This window comes from Prionailurus bengalensis, chromosome E4 (genome assembly GCF_016509475.1).
Source record: "Prionailurus bengalensis isolate Pbe53 chromosome E4, Fcat_Pben_1.1_paternal_pri, whole genome shotgun sequence".
Lineage (NCBI taxonomy): Eukaryota > Metazoa > Chordata > Mammalia > Carnivora > Felidae > Prionailurus > Prionailurus bengalensis.
The window spans coordinates 12,265,397-12,282,633 of NC_057360.1; the positions used below are offsets into that span (position 1 = coordinate 12,265,397).

The 17,237-nt window shown below is 33.4% G+C and overlaps 1 protein-coding gene across 2 annotated transcripts in view; it reads right to left on the reverse strand.

Moving 5' to 3' along the window:
- Nucleotides 1–17,237, reverse strand: part of KIFAP3 (kinesin associated protein 3) — a 174,797-nt gene that overhangs the window by 23,618 nt on the left and 133,942 nt on the right. For both annotated transcript variants that reach the window (XM_043568731.1, XM_043568733.1), the window contains 2 exons: nt 13,303–13,492; nt 7,162–7,261 (listed from right to left, as the gene is read on the reverse strand). In XM_043568731.1, the coding sequence (XP_043424666.1) occupies nt 7,162–7,261; nt 13,303–13,492 (290 nt within the window). The remainder of the gene's footprint in view (nt 1–7,161; nt 7,262–13,302; nt 13,493–17,237) is intronic.

Below are 17,237 nucleotides of genomic sequence, written 5' to 3' on the forward strand. Positions count from 1 at the left end.
GAGTCGATAAAAGGTATAATAGTGCCTTGTATATACAAAGCATTTAGTAAGTTTTTGTTTTTTAATGTTATACATTCTTTAATAATAGGCTTGTCTTAAAATGAAAATATGTTTACATATTAAGATTAAATCAGTGAGTCTATTGTCATGTTTTATACATGCAACTGAATATAAATAGAACGACCAAATACTCCAAAAATACCGTCAACTTTCACTGCTAGAAATCATAGATGTGGCAGTAGTATACTCACTTCTTTGCTACCAAAACATTATAGGTAAATAACATTTTTTTTAAACAGAATTTTCTATAAGGAAAAACCAAATGAAAAGTTCTCTGTGGTCAATTCTTTAAAAAGTGGAGAATTTAATGTAAAGTGATTATCTATTGCTAAATGGATCTGCTTTTACCTATTTTGACCTTTATGCTTTTTAAAAAATTTTTAATGTTTGTTTGTTTTTGAGAGAGAGAGAAACAGAGCACGAACAGGAGAGGGGCAGAGAGAGAGGGAGACAGAGAATCTGACACAGGCTCCAGGCTCCGAGCCATCAGCACAGAGCCCGATGCGGGGCTCAAACCCACAATCTATGAGACCATGACCTGAGCGGAAGTCGGACGCTTAACCGACAGCCACCCAGGCGCCCCCTTCATATTTATGCTCTTAAATCAGAACCCTGGAGTAATATAATCTAATATATGGATAATATCATGTGACACAAAAGCAGCTGCTAAAAATAACATTCACTCCACAATTAGATAGGTGTACACTACACTCACTAAACTCAGTGTATTTATTTTCTTTGACACACACTCACTTTAAAAGGATTTTTTTTTAATGTTTATTTACTTTTGAGAGAGAGAGAGAGAGAGAGAGAGAAAGAGAGGGGGACACAGAATCTGAAGCAGGCTCCAGGCTCTGAGCTGACACCACAGAGCCTGACACAGGGCTCGAACCCACAAACCACGAGATTGATCCTGACCTGAGACAAAGTCAGATGCTTAACTGACAGCCCCCCAGGCACCCCAATCACTTATTTTTTTTAACAGTTCATTTATCTAGTGTTTATTTTTTTATTGATTAAGGATAAATTGTTAGAAATGAAATCACAGAGCTAAAGGAAGTGAACAATGTAAGGATCTTGTTCTTGATTACCAAATGCATTCCACAAAGGTTTTATCCATTTAAATTCCCACAGAGGTGTATCAGAGTACTTCTTTGCTTCTATGTGTGAGAATTAGTATTAAAAAATTTTTGGCAATTGATAGGTGAAAATGGAATTTGGTTGCTTTATTTTGTAACCACCATATCTGGAAAAAATTACTAAAGTCAGGAGTTTTTTTAAAGGCTTCTCATAAAAGTTCTCCTCTGGGCAAAATTGATAGGAAAAGAAATCTATAAATAATAATCTATAATAATTTTTTTAAAGTTCATTTTTAATGCTTATTTATTTTTGAGAGAGAGAGAGAGAGAGAGAGAGAGAGAGAAAGACACACACACACACACACACACACACACACACACACACACACAATCCGAAGCAGTCTCCAGGCTCTGAGCTGTCAGCACAGAGCCCGATGCAGGGCTAGAACTCACGAACTGTGAGATCACAACCTGAGTGGAAGTTGGAAACTCAATCAACTGAGCCACCCAGGTGCCCCAAGCTATAATAATTTTTGATAAAAATTTAATAACACACTAAATAAAGCAGTATTTTAGTTAATGATTATCTTTAAAAGATTTCGTAAGTATATACCAATTCATTTAGTTCCTAAAATACTGCTGAACAAATGGATGGTCTCAATGTCTATCAAAGGAACTACTTCTAGGAGGTTCTTTTCATTTTCTTTTGATCCTTCCATATACTTTCTATACTACTTACTCAATAATGAAGATCACTAAAACTTTATTAGAATGGAAGAGTTTGGGTTATCATTCAAAATTGATATCAATTTTTATAGGCATATTTACATTCCTCTCAATAGAAAAGAACTTCCTGACTAGCCAAGTGAAGGGTTGTAACAAAGACAATAATTTGATTTCTCCTTTGAATAACTGCTTTGAAATAATCTCATGATATTCAGTTCTAAGCGTAATATGTAGTTCTGTGAACACCACACAATGCCTTTTAGATTGAGAACATGTCATTTTGAGGTTACTCTTTTCAAATGAAAAAACTGGCTGAATGGCTGAGCATACTGGCCTTAGAACTAAAGAAATTAGCCTAATTTTCACATGTAGAGTCCTTGTCTCAGGAAAAAGTTATACATTTAAAACCGTGGATAAAAGATCTTTTTTTATATATTGAGAAAATAATTTGTCAGTTCTATTCAGGAGGATTTTAAAGTGCAACTGCCATTCCAACTGTGATTTAATGTTTGAAAAAAATAAATTAGAACAGAATAAAAAAATGTGTATGTATAATATATAATACATATAATGAACAGAAAGTTAATGTCAAAGTATGCTAAGAAGGGGAGAAAAAGAGGCAGGCTACATAAAATATGTACAGAAAATGAAAGTGTGAGAATCAGATGCTCAGATAATAGCTTTGACTCCAGTGAAATGGTCAGTCAATGACATCAGTGTGCCAACCACAAAGAAGAACTCCAGGCCTGAAAAATATTTTTCAAAGCCCCAAGGAAACCTAAGCAGTCTCTGCAATTTTTTTTCCAGTTTATGAAAATTGGATTCCTATAAAAGAAAAATGGACCATTTTTACTGCAACAAAACCTGATTTGTAAAAGCTGGAAGCAGTTTAAAAATACTCAACATGAGGTTCTTGTTAGTCTTGAAAAGTAAGAGTTATAATAAAAAAAAAACGGTCCAAAAATATGGTACGGATATATTGTATAGAAGGGGGGAAAAAGCTAGTCCTACTCCTATTATTTTTAATTAGCTTCAATAGCAAGTTCCACTTTACTTTCTAACACCAGTTCAGATGTGTTTGGGGGGAAGATTTACATCTAACCCTCTGGGATTGGCAACTCTATAGCTAACCTGAGAGCCCTAATGTATTTTGCATCACCTCCAAGTGTTGGGAAATTCTGGCGCCAAAAGGTTCAAACTGATAGTGACACATGTCTAAAACCCAGGATTTGCTGTCCAACTGCCAGTATCTATTTTATCAAACATTCAGTCTCCCCTGTAGAACAGGATAGATGAGTTTAACAATTTTCACTGTTTCCAATTAAACTGCCTTGCTATATTACAAAAATGTAGGCATTCAGGTTAAGAAGGACCTCCTGACTTGGATTTTAAGAAAAATACCGATTTAAATGGTTTAAACGATTTTCTAAATCTGGCTCAGTGTCCCCATTTTAACAGATTTGTCCTATTACTAAACTTTGTCACTTTAGGAATAAAGGGAAGAATTTTTCTTTGAACAATTAAAAAATAAAAACTTTGCATCATACAAATTAGAAACGTATTCTTTGTCTTTCAGGAACTTGGGATCATGTACTTTACCTGAACCCACTGAAACAAACATATAAAACCACAAAGACTGAGAAGCCACGAATACTGGTTGAAGAGTATGCTTTTGCTTCATGTTCTCAAACCATTAAAAACAATAATAAAGATAAAAATTCACATTTTTTTATATTAACTGTAAAGAAATTCTTCTTCCAGGGGTGCCTGGGTGGCTCAGTTGGGTAAACATCCAACTCTTGATTTCGGCTCAGGTCATGATCTCACGGTTTGTGAGTTCAAGCCCCACACAGGACTCTGCGCTGACAGCATGAAGCCTGCTTGGGATTCTCTCTCTCCCTCTCTCCCTGCCCTTCTCCTGCTCTCTCTCTCTCTCTCTCTCAAAATAAATAAACTTAAAAAACAATTCTTCTTCCAGGTAACTTGACAGTGCTTATTTATCAAACACATGTGATAAAGAACAACAGGGAAAGAATTTGTAAGTCATCTGGACAACTTCCCTGATTTAAAGGGACCCCCCCCCCCCAATAGGTAACGTTTCCTCTCATTCAGAAATCAATCAAGACATTACACTTTCATAGTTAACCCAAATTCTTCATGTTGCCCATTAAGTCTGCATATTCTCAAGAATCTTTCCAATGGTGATGAAGAACAAGAGTCCAATAGTTTCTGTTAACATTTTTTAAAAAAAATTCCTATTTTGTTTAAAATATTCCTATTTTGTTAAAGTAAAAAGTTTCAAAAGTAGTATTGTAAGTCAATGTTATTTGATCTAATAGGCTTTAAATTTACCTATTGGATATCAGAAGCTGAAAGTAGCCATTAGTTTAAAATTTCACATCTGGGACATTATGCAGCAAAATTATGCCAAAATATGTGAATAATTATGTAGCACTTTAAAATACTTAAATCTCTGTAGAATTAAAAAGTAAGCCAGAGTTAAGATGCATGGTTTGTTACTATCAAAGAAGAGCCTACGAATCCTATTAAGATAGAATCCTAACCAACCAAAAATGATTGAATAAAACAAAGTAAATGATTCCAGAGCAGGTCAATAAAATAAAAAGCAACTATGGGTATTTGGCTATATTGTATACTTTCTCTGTATCTCTGCTGATACAACTGAGTCCCTTTTTATTTGATCTATTACCTATTAAAAAACTGAGGAAATTCATTGTAAATTATTTCTTCTGGAAATAAAAAGAGAAAATGATACAGTTATGTGATTTAAGGCCTAAAAAATTACAAAAGACAAGAGATGAAAGACTTAACTTTCTCAGGAGAAGTTCTTTTTACAGGTCAAACAATTCTCAAGTCAAAATGATTATAATAAATAAGTAGTTCACTCTTTTGATTTGAAAAAAGAGTCTACAGTAAGTTTTGTTAGCTAATCCTTTAAGCCAACATTACTGTGTTGTGTCTTTTATGATGTAAAAGAAGCTACTTAAATATTTTTGCCCTTGAAAAAGAACTGAAGGTACAAAGGTAAGAGGATTCCCTGAAGTCATGTTTTAAAAAAGTTACTAACAGAATTGAGGAATAAAATCCTGAAATCTTTGAACAGTGTATAATTTATTCACTGCGTACCACCATCTCTCAAGAAATTTTCATTGTTTTATAAAATGACCATTTTTGAAAACCAGAAATGAGAGATTTTGCTGAATTGAGCACAGAAAGTTCACTGTTTTGACTGCTCAATTTTAATGAAAAGTGTTCAGGTTCTTAATCATATAATTATGTAAAAAAAAATGAAAGCAAGTCTTTCTGAAATAAGTAATGTATGAGTAATATCAGTCTGCTTTCTTTAGACTGGCAATATCTGCAGGAGATACCAAAATAATGTTTTTGTTCATAGTGAACAAAATAGTGAAACACATATGTGCCACAGTGAAACAAATATGCCAGCATAATTAATCTTGTGATGCTATCGGCAAAAATCTTCAATATAAATAATTAGGATTATATACCCAAATAATTTCTTCCTTTTCCAATTATGTTTCAGAAAACATTTTTACAGTGAATTGTCACGTGATCGAGTATAGTAGTTACAATGATTAAACAGAGCCTCTATTGAAATAATTATAGCTAATATAGACAGAAACCTCAGAAGCAATCAAAAGCCGTATGCTTTCTGATGTTTAAATATGTTTAACTTTTATGTCCTAAGGCAAGGAGTTTCCTACCATGACAATCCAGTCACCAATGAAACTATTTCTGAAGTGATATTATTTATTTAAAATCCACTACAGAATACTGAACTGTATACAATGTTATATCACATTTCATGTAATACTCCTATGTTTTTCCACCATGCTTTTAAACTTTGGGTCACAACCATCAATGAGCTGTGAAATCACATAGTTGGTTGCAATCTGCATTTGACAAATGAAATAGAATAGGATAAAACAGAATTCCTTCTTACTATCATTAAAAATTTTTGTCTTACTTACAGGCATAGGTATATATACGTATATAAACAAATATATATATGTATGTGTGTGTATATATTAATATATGTGTATATATATGTATATATATACACACACATATATAAACAAATCTGTATGTGTACACTAAGTTGCAATATAAAATGTATTGCTTAATATGAGTTGTGGTTAAACACACACACACACACACACACACACACACACACACACACACTTAAAAGTCACTATAGTATGCTGTGTTTTCTTCCAAATTAGGCATCATGTTCTACCAGAAAGAATATAAGCTTTGAGACATATAGACTGGAGTTCAAATTTTTCCTCTGCCACCCTACCTGTGATAGTTGGTCATTTAAGCTAAAATATTAGAGCCTTGATTTCTTCAATTGTAAAATGGCTATAATAATACTTGCTTTAAAACATTGCTGTGCAGGTTAAAGTAAATATGATGAATATTCATAAAATAGATTACACACAGATGATCAATATTGCTTGCAGTAATAATTATTTGATTAAAATGGCTTACTATACGTGATCATTAAAAATCATAACATATTGGTCACAACTGCATTCTTTCACGTAAAAAAATACATTAAACACATCCTTCAAAGAGAAAATAATTGATATTAATGAAAAGTAGAATTTTAGAAGAGGAAATTAAATCAATAATTTAAACAAGACCCCAAACATTCATCAAACCAGTGTAATGTGAAATTTCAACAAACTATTGCATCTCTAGGAATGATAGGAAGGAGAAAATAATGTACCTACTTTCTGATAACATCTGAAAAATCTATGATACCAGTAATGAAGTAGGATATTTGCCAGGGAAATCTTTATTATAATTGTAAAACAACACTGGCATGCCATATATTTCTTAAATATTTTACTTGAATGCCATGCAGGGAAGAAGAGTCTTTAATCAGCTTTTGAAGTGATGTTTGAATAATTATTAAAATACATGAATCGTGTTCTTGTATTTTACTGGCTTTGGGGAGCACTTAGGGAAACAATCCGAGTTCATTAATTTGGCAAAAGTATTTCAATGGACAGCCTGTATTTTCCAAAGTGATGAAGCATTTTTATTTTCAGATCTGCCATCTCCATTTTTTAAATATAAAATATGTGACTTCATAAGTTAATTCAAAATAAAACAAGCATGTTCTTGAAAATATTGAGGACTTTTTCCTCTTTAATGAAAAAAGATAGAGAAATGGGGAGTGAAGAGATTTCTAGCCTTTCAAAAACAAGGGAAGCACCATATATTAGATTTTTCTTGGATGACTATTTACCTGCCAGGAAATGAGTGCTGCCCAACTACATCTCCATTTTGAAGGTGATAATCATTGAAGAAATCTGGACTTATGGCTCCTTCAGAGGCAATTAATCCATCTAGAAAGAAGGAAAATTGGTAACCAGTGAAACATATCTGTAGGGAATAAGAAGGAAACTATTCTATCAAGCAACAGAAGAAAATAACCTATATGTTTAATCTGGAAAGAGAAATGTTAGCACGACATGCTGCTCTCGCTGGAAATATGAGCAAAAGACCATATACACTTAAGTGCTCACAACGCAGCACAACTGAACATTTCTTGAGCATTTACTATGTGGTAGTACAATACTAGCACGGAGATAAATAAGACAATCTCTGTCTTCAAGGGACTTAATAGTTTTTGGAGAAAAAAGAAAAAAGATAAGGGGTGAGGTAAGGTAGTATGGACAGTAAGGATGGTCCAGGCTAAGAGAAACAAAATGAATACAGACAAGGAGACATTAAATAGCCTGGTGTCAGGGGTACCAGGGTGGCTTGGTCAGTTAAGCTCTTGATTTTGGTTAAGTTCTTGATTTTGGCTCAGGTAATGATCTCAGCGTTAGTGATCAAGTTCGAGCCCTGCATCGGGCTCTGCACTGGCAGTGTGGAGCCTGCTTGGGATTCTCTCTTTCTCCCTCTCTCTCTGCCCTTCCCCTCCCCCTCTCAAGATAAGCCTTTTTGTATTTTTATTTAAAAAATTTTTTTTTCAACGTTTTTTTATTTATTTTTGGGACAGAGAGAGACAGAGCATGAACGGGGGAGGGGCAGAGAGAGAGGGAGACACAGAATCGGAAACAGGATCCAGGCTCTGAGCCATCAGCCCAGAGCCTGATGTGGGGCTCGAACTCACGGACCGCGAGCTCGTGACCTGGCTGAAGTCGGACGCTTAACCGACTGCGCCACCCAGGCGCCCCAAGATAAACCTTTTTTTTAAAAAAAGAAGTACAATTGTTTTTTGTATAATGATCTTGTGTCTACAACCTTACTGTACTCATTCATTAGTTTTAGTAGTTTTTTAGTTTTTAGTTTTTGAGTTTTTTCTTTGCTTATAAAGTGCTTCTTTTCCTATATCTAAGTCTTTGTTATTACTTCTTGTTGATTTTAGAGTGATACTACTTTCTTATTTGCTCCAGTCTAAGCAATAAGATAACGTACTATTGATAGAATGATGAATAAGTTAAGAATAAGAAAAGAATTTGAGGAAAAAAGTTCTAAGTGATGGCGTCAGGACTATCATAGGCATAGAACAAATATATTTCAGTATATGGCTTTCTAATAATTATCTGAAAAGGGCTCAGACTTTTTAAAGTTTCCTTTTCTGAAAGTATTCTGGGTTGTTAAGTGACCTATAGATAAATATTGGCCAGGTCACACTCACAACATTGTTTATAAACCTGGCACATAGTAAGCAAAATTGTTTAGTCACCAGATGATCATTTTACACCTACCAGTTGCATAAAACACTTTACTAGGTTCTGTGGGAAATACAAAAAATTGCAGTTTCTGTTTTTAAGAATTTTAGATTAAGTGAAATGTAAGACAAACACTTAAGATGCAATTAAATAACACATTTCACTAATAAATTATATACAACAGGAATGAATGTATGTACTGAAAGTGCTGGAGGCAGAGGAAGCTAAAGAGAGATTACTGTGTTCTGCACGGGTTAGAAAATCTTACTTGGAGAGGAGGGAGGAAGCAGTATAACTGATTTGAGTCTTGAAAGATAGGTAGCAATTAAATGACAAAATCTGTTTGAAGAGTAAAGTTACTACAAATCAAGTGAATGGCAGAATTAAGTAATAGTGTCGGCAAATGAATGAGTGAGCTGATTTGTACTTCCATATGACAAGTATACTTACTTGTTACATATACCCATTTGTTACATTCACAAATTAAAGATTTGTATTATTACATAATTGTTGAAGTGTTAATATCTTTGGTATTTCTCTTATTGCTTTAGTAAATTTTAAATGCTTAAGAGGTAGCTTAAAAGTATCTAATATTTAGTCCAGTTTCTCTGTCCTCTAAATGTTAATAAATCAAAAGACCAGTTAAACACAAAAAGTTATAAAAAAATGAAATTATGGAAAACACCAAGACACAACAGATTGACAGTTAACCAGTTAAAAAAACAATTTTATCTGGATTGAAGACTTCTCAGGAGCATGGCCAAAATTAACAAGGTTAAGATCACAAAAATCAACAAATTCCTCTGTTAAATTAAAAACAAATAACTGAAGATCAAGGTTTAAGAAACCTGCCAATTTCAGAGGAACATAGCTAAGTAAAATGCCAAGATAAAATACATATCACACTTTGAAAATGAATACAAAGATATTCAGCCTGCCAGTAGAATAAAAGATTCTAACATCCAGAAAATAAATACAAACAATAAGATACTGGAATTAAATTTTAAAAGTTTATACTACATGACCTAATGAAGTAAGCCAGATTAAGAAGAAGAAATTAAATGAAAAACTGTTGTCAATTTCTCAACATCTTCATTTTGACCCGGAGCTCCCACTGTCTTCAAAGGGAAAAAAGAGTAGCAAAAGGCTAAATGGAATACAGGAGACTACAAACTGGGAGCTCATCAAATAGAGATCAAACTAAAAATGTCTGAGTTTAAAGATCAGTCAGCAATTTTATAAACCCAGAATACAATAAGGATGATATAATAAACATGACATTATGTAAGTACGAAACAGTAAATTTATACCTCTGAAATTAATTTCTAAGAATTCTAGGGCACAGCAATTCATTCAGTAAACTATAGCTTCTATTTGTGCCCTTTAATGCCTTAACAAAATTTAGGCAGCTCTGATAATACGGGCAACCTTTCTTTACTAGAATGAGGAATAAAAATTAAATTACACCCTAAATAAATAAAATCCTCAACTCAAACACCTCAACTTCTTTGGAAGTTGGAACTTTGGTAGTTTGGAGCTACCCTATTTGTTTCTCAGCATTCTGCATTCCAAATTAATTCTTTTATAGAAAAGATAAAAAGGAATCGTATATTCTTGACTCCAAGTCCAGATAAATCTAAGAGTGCCCTTCCAAAGCTCCTACTCTAACACTGATTCAAAGATAGCAATAAGGAGCCAAAGAATTTCAGGTAACATTTAAACTACCAGAGAACAAACAGAAGACCGAGATGATCTACACCAGAGCACTTTGTAAGCTGTAGAGCATTATACCCATTTAGGTTATTAAATTATATGAAACCTTTTAGACCACAGTTATACAACACACCTTTCTGAGGTGCTCCTAGTAATGATGATAATAGGACTATGAGTAAAATGGAGTAGGTACTGGAACAAAGATGAGATCTAAGCACATTTATTGTTAGCACAGGTAATTTATGAACTTTCTGATTTTTGAAAGTCAGTTAAAAAACTGACTTATAGACATTGTGAAGAAAGGTAAAAAATACAAAACCTCAATATCTGCTTACATATTGTTACTAAAATAAACTTTATTTTTTTAAGTCAAGAGAAAACATAACATTGGGCTCCTTAGTGAACTAGGCAAAAATGAAATTGTGGCTGTGTGGCAGAAAATAGGTATCAGTAATGAAGAGAATGAGAAAAAGAAATGACTAAAATAAACCATAACTTATTGGGCTATACCTGATAAGAGATATCACAAAAGCTATGAAAATAGTTTGTATAAACTAGTAGTATGAACTATTATTATAAAACTATGGCTTTACAATAATCCTGAGATAGAAACAAAGTACTGTGAACTTCACATTACAGAAATATATCCACATATTAAATGCTAAGAATAAGATTCAGCAAACTGATAAACAATAAAAACAAAGTAAAAAGTCATTTAGAAATATGTAGTAGTGATTCAGCTTTATAAATAATACTTTCTCTGTGGGTAAATTTGCTTTCAGCAAAAAGCAGCATTTTCATGATGGAAGAGGAAATTACTCAGCGACTATAATCACAATAATTTTAGACTCGAAAGAAAAAAATACTGTAACTAAAGGAGATACTAGATTCCTATTTTCATAGGACAACAGCAAGATCCTTTAAAAAAAATAAAAGCAAGAGAGAAACACATATTTTGACATATTTAATAGTTTGAAAATATAGAAGGCGATACTAATGACTAGGAAGCAGCAAATGCTATTTCATCTTAAAGTGAGAGACAAGACCCAGGGAATCACAGGTGATTTAGCTTAACCTCTGTGGCTAAAAGCTACTAAGGCTGCTTTTATCGGAAACCTCCTACAGTTCCATGGAGACCAAAGACTTAAATAAGATGGCTCAAGCATTCAAATGAATCTGCAGTTTTACAAATTTACCTGATGTTTCTGAAGATACAACCACACACAATAAAAGACAAGAGGCTGGTATTATCTAAATTTTAATGACACATATCGAGAGAGAGAGAGAGAGAGAGAGAGAGAGCAAGAGAGTGAGAGAGCGAGCGCACAAAGACTCATTTAGTTGAACTATTCATGGAAAATGAACTAGGTAAAATAATGGACTAAAATAATACAGGTGGCTTGATCTGAGATCTTTATCTTTAAACTCACAGCAATGTAATCGCCCTTATCAAATGTCTACCATGTCATCAGGCTACAGGGATTTAAAAAACAACCATGAGGATATCTAATGATAATATTCCACTTCTCATATGCTTAAATTTGTTTTTTTTCCATCAGCTGTGGCTATTTCTAAACTTTGATACATAAAATATATATATATAATTCAGAGCTCCCACAAAAGCAGAAGTTGTACATTTTAATTATAAAACACCTCAGAAAAATGTTTATGATTTTCATTTTAAGAGGTTAATGTAAATGAATCAATTTTGGGAATATAGTATAATTTTTTAGAAATTTGTCCTGAAGTTCTAATTATACTAAAACAAAGTTGAATACTGAGGTGGTTTCAGTTGTGGAAACTAGTAATCGATTCACACTGAAAACTAGCTATCAATCTTCAAAGCAAGAAACCTGATTCCAAAACATTCTGATTCCTGTTAACAAAAAAATTTATATCATATATATTTTACATCATTTCACTTCATGAATATCTGAATATGTAAGGAACAGCTGCTTGCTATTACTGAACTAAGACATTCTGGTTGGCTGAAATTAATGATCTACTCCATCTGGTTTAAAACACAAAGCAGTATTTCATAACTACTGTAGAGTTTGGTTAGGAAGAAATTCATTTAACTTTTAAAGTAAAGTATCAATTTTACAAGCTTCTAGTATCTATATCAAATATAAAAATAATATAGTTTATGGGCAATCTGCACAAAACAAAATTATGAAAGTAAAGTGTGAATGAATACATAGCAGGGGGAAAAAGCCACCAATCAGACATAATTACTTTGATGCTTTTTATATCCAATCTGCTACAGATCTTAATTAGAAATCCTTTCTTCCTCTCAACTAAATGACTTCAATGAAGTAATATTAATATTGGCCACAGTGCAACACTTCAAAAACCAGAATATGCAAGAACTTACCAGTCTTTGTGCCAAACTCATCCTTGGAAAAAGGCAGTATAGCAGAATCAACAAAGTTATAATATATGCATGATTTATGTAAAAATTAAATTTTACCCTGAAAACACTAGCAGAGTTCAAAGGAAAAAAAAATATTACTGTAAGGTATCTAAATCTTCCCAACCAAGCAGAGTTTATTAGTTCAAGACTAAAGCAAACCCATGGCAAAATGAGACTGTGCAAATGAAATATGTTAGAAAACAAAACATAAATTAGTTAAGTTACATATTTAAATGAATGCAGGATAGAGAAAAAATATTACATTTTCAACAGAGGTCAGCAACCTTGAGGATGTCATTTTAAGTTATACATTGTAGAAAGCAATAAACTAAGAGTAATTAATTTTCCTAGGTACAACCTTTTTTTCTGGAGAGCACATCCAAGACTAACTGGAAAAAAATAATGGTGAGTTAATAGGTTTGTATGGTGTGTATGGATGGTACTTCTGAAATCATTCGGAGAAGTCTATTTATATATCATAAGAAGTGCTTCCAAAGCTTGGGAATGAGCAAGGCTGGTAGACCAAAATCCCTATTTATAGCACACAAACTGTTTAATTTTGCCTTGGTTACCGTCTTACCGGAGTTATAGAAAAGGTCAGGTCTTTCGAGAATATCTCCTTCATGGATATACGGCTCAATTCGATCATCACCATACAAGTACTGCTCACTCTCATCCATCTGACGGCTCTCTACCATCTCTAGCCACTGGGAGTTATGCCAGCGGAACTTCTCACTCTGAATTTTCTTAGCCCATTCTTCATCATATTCCTATTGAAAACAAAGAGTCAAGTATTACTGCATAAGCTTATAAAGTTACTCCCTTGGCCCTCAGATAACAGGTTATAATAATAATTTGGAGATTCTTCATTTGGGTCAAAGGAAACATTAAAAATACCCGTTCAGAATTATTCTATACAATAATCAATAAAACCAATTAAAGACGTATGTTAAAGGCATCTGTTTGAATTACCAATTGCGAATGGTAACGGCAAAAACTGGAAAAGTTTAAACTTCACAAATTCTCTATTACTAGAATTTAGGTAAGCAGTCAGACTTCAGCTCCCAAAGAAATTTGTGGCAATAGTTACCTTTAATGTTAGTTACCACTAATGATAGGTGGTTAAGCATCAAAATGGTATCTTTCATGATACCTTATTTTAGATAATACTTCTTAATAGGAAAGAAAGCACTTGAAAAGAATGTCTCCTAACTACTGAAATGGTTTACCATTAAAATAACAGAATTTAATTTTGTTTCAACCACAAAATAACATTATCTTATTTAGTCATAATTATTTCTTTAAATGTCTGTCTCCTCCTCTGATCATGAACTCCCGAGGAGCAAGACTGGCTTCTTCACTGCTGTATCTATAATACTTGTTCAAAGAGAACCTCCTTGGTGAACATTTCTGATATAGGCAAGTTATATAGGCAAGTTATTATTAGCTACAGATCAACCTATCTAGCTCCCTACTTTTCCCAAAGACTGTAGTTATTCTGACTAGTGTATTCACTTAGCAATGGATGGACAGTACCACTGATGGCATAGATTAAAAAAAAAAAAAAAAAGATTTCAGGTATTTCTTGTCATTATAACTCTAGAGTCTTAGTTTTAAATTCCTCTGCCATATCTTTAACATTTTTGTTTATAGTTATCTAAAAGAGTTGGAAAGGTTCCAGGCAATAGTACTGTCCTCCAACAGTCAAGATGACCATGATAATTAACAGGTGGACCAAATACACATTGTAGCTAAATAACGAGCAATTTTCATAGAAAGCTGAGGCTCAAGTAAAAAACTGTCATCATAGAAGGAATTTCTGGGATGTCCTAATTATTAAGCTTTCTTTAAATTGTTTTCATGTTTATTTATTTATTTTGAGAGAGCACGCAAATGATCAAGTGTGAGTTGGTGAGGGCAGAGAGAGGGAGCGAGAGTGAGAGAGAGAGAGAGAGAGAGGGAGAGAATCCAAAGCATCCTCCACACTGTCACTGTCAGCACAGAGCCTGACGTGGTGCTCAATCCCATGAACCATGACAGCATGATTCAGGCTGAAACCAAGAGTTGGAGGCTTAATCAACTGAGCCACCAAGGTGCCCCTAAGCTTTCTTTTTTGATAGTTAAATATTAACATTCCTATTAGTTCTCAATCTATTTCCTAATATAATTATTTAAAATTTAATTGTATGAAAGAGCGATTATAAACATTATTGTATTTTATTTTAAAAATAAACATGTATTAATCCACTTGTTATAATTTCAATATTTAAATTGCTTAAGTTTTTACTCCAAGTTAAATCTACAATTTTAACTTACATTTGAAATTGACAATTTAGATATAAACAATAAATTCTAAATCCAAATGCCATCTTGTTGATATGCTTACAGTGAGTAGATCATATCGTATCATATAAATATGATAATTTATACAATCATTCATCTACTGATCACATGTCAGTTCTTCTGATAAAATGACATAATACATGTAAAGCATTTAGAAAATCTATATTGAAAACACTTAATGTTAGTCAATACTGTTAATTAATTGAAGAAGGTACATTAATTGAAGTACCTAATTAACTGAATTAGGTAGGTACTATAATATAATTAGGTACTATTAATTATCGTCTTTTTACAAATGAGAAAATGAGCTCCAGAACACTGAATTAACTTGATCAAGTGCACTGCTAGTTGTGGCTATTACAGCTTTGTAAACCCTGGGCTGGCAATGTGAAAAAGGCAGAGGATAAATGAGTATTTGTCAGAGTCACTGTAGAATGGATTCTTCAGTAATAAGAATATAATAAATGAACTCCACGGTCAACTTTCAGCTCTAAGAGTCTATGAATGTGTTGAGTTGTTGACCAAGCAGTGATGGGAGAGAAGGGGCTCTGGTCTGGTTAAGTATATTACATAACACATTATATTCTCAATCATGTTCTCTCTGACCTGGCTGTACATGGAAGGATGTTAGGGAAAGAGGGAGTTGAAAAAATAATGGCACAGTTGTTACAAGCAGTTTCATTGGCTACAATTTCAGTGGTTCACTTTGGGTTTCCAAAATTAGACAGAATACTAAATTGTGCTAATTATGTAGTATGAGCAGTGTGATTAGCTTTAAAATGATTTAGCCCAAATGCTAAATATAATTTTGAACCTCTTTAAAATTCATGACTTCGCAAGTATACTTTTTGGTTCCCTATGTAGCACAGTGAATGTATTAGTTGCAAAGTTGGCTGCAAAAATATATTACTATCATATTAGAAGTGGCTAGATGATTTAAGAAGAATGATCACATATACTTACAGAAAAAAAAGGATGAACTTATTGTCCATTAAGGTAAAAAAATTTAATGCATAAAAAAAAGTAAAATGGTATTTTGGGGAAGAAATTCTCCATACTAATTGGCTTTTTTTCTAAAAGATAAGTTAGTTACAGGTCATCAAAACTCCCAGAATATGCCTTATAATATCATTATGCCTTATAATCCTATTAAATCTACATTAAATACTGGAGCTAATTTGATAGGTACTGTTTCTTTTGTGAGTACTAGTTTGTTTCACTTGGCAAGAGGTATGAAACTAACTTTACTTTTTAAAAATTTTTAATGTTTATTTTTGAGAGAGGGAGACAGAGCATAAGTGGGGAAAGGGCAGAGAGAGAGAGAGAGAGAGAGAGAGAGAGAGAGAGAGAGAGAGAGAAAGAGAGGGAGACACAGAATCGGAAGCAGGCTCCAGGCTCTGAGCTGTCAGCACAGAGCCTGACGTGGGGCTCGAACTCACGAAAGGAGAGATCATGACCTGAGCCGAAGTTGAAGCTTGACTGACTGAGCCACCCAGGCACCCCGAAACTAACTTTATTTTGATAGAAATACTTTAAATCTGATTATCTGAATGAAGAAGTGTTCAATAAAGATGACAGAAAGATGTATGACTTGATTATTTTAATTTAGGTTCAGGCTTAAGGGTTCCTAGTGTAAGAACAGGATATAAAACCTAGTCAAGTGCTCAAAACATATTAAAATATGGGGTTTGCTATTTCACTGAGAGTAAAACTTGCCTCTTACAAATTTCTGTGAAATGTTACAAAAATAAACATAATTGGGGCGCCTGGGTGGCGCAGTCGGTTAAGCGTCCGGCTTCAGCCAGGTCACGATCTCGCGGTCCGTGAGTTCGAGCCCCGCGTCAGGCTCTGGGCTGATGGCTCGGAGCCTGGAGCCTGCTTCCGATTCTGTGTCTCCCTCTCTCTCTGCCCCTCCCCCGTTCATGCTCTGTCTCTCTCTGTCCCAAAAATAAATAAATGTTGAAAAAAAAATTAAAAAAAAAATAAACATAATTTAAAAAGTAAATTACATATCCATAAAGTGTATTTAATCTAGTAAATAATGCTCTGCACAAAGGAAAAAAAATCATGCTTATTCTAGGCATTACTATTTTACATGCTCCTCATAAGATTTCCCTATTCTAATAAAAGTACAGTAATAAATGTAGAAAGATGCTATTTTCTTCACAAATG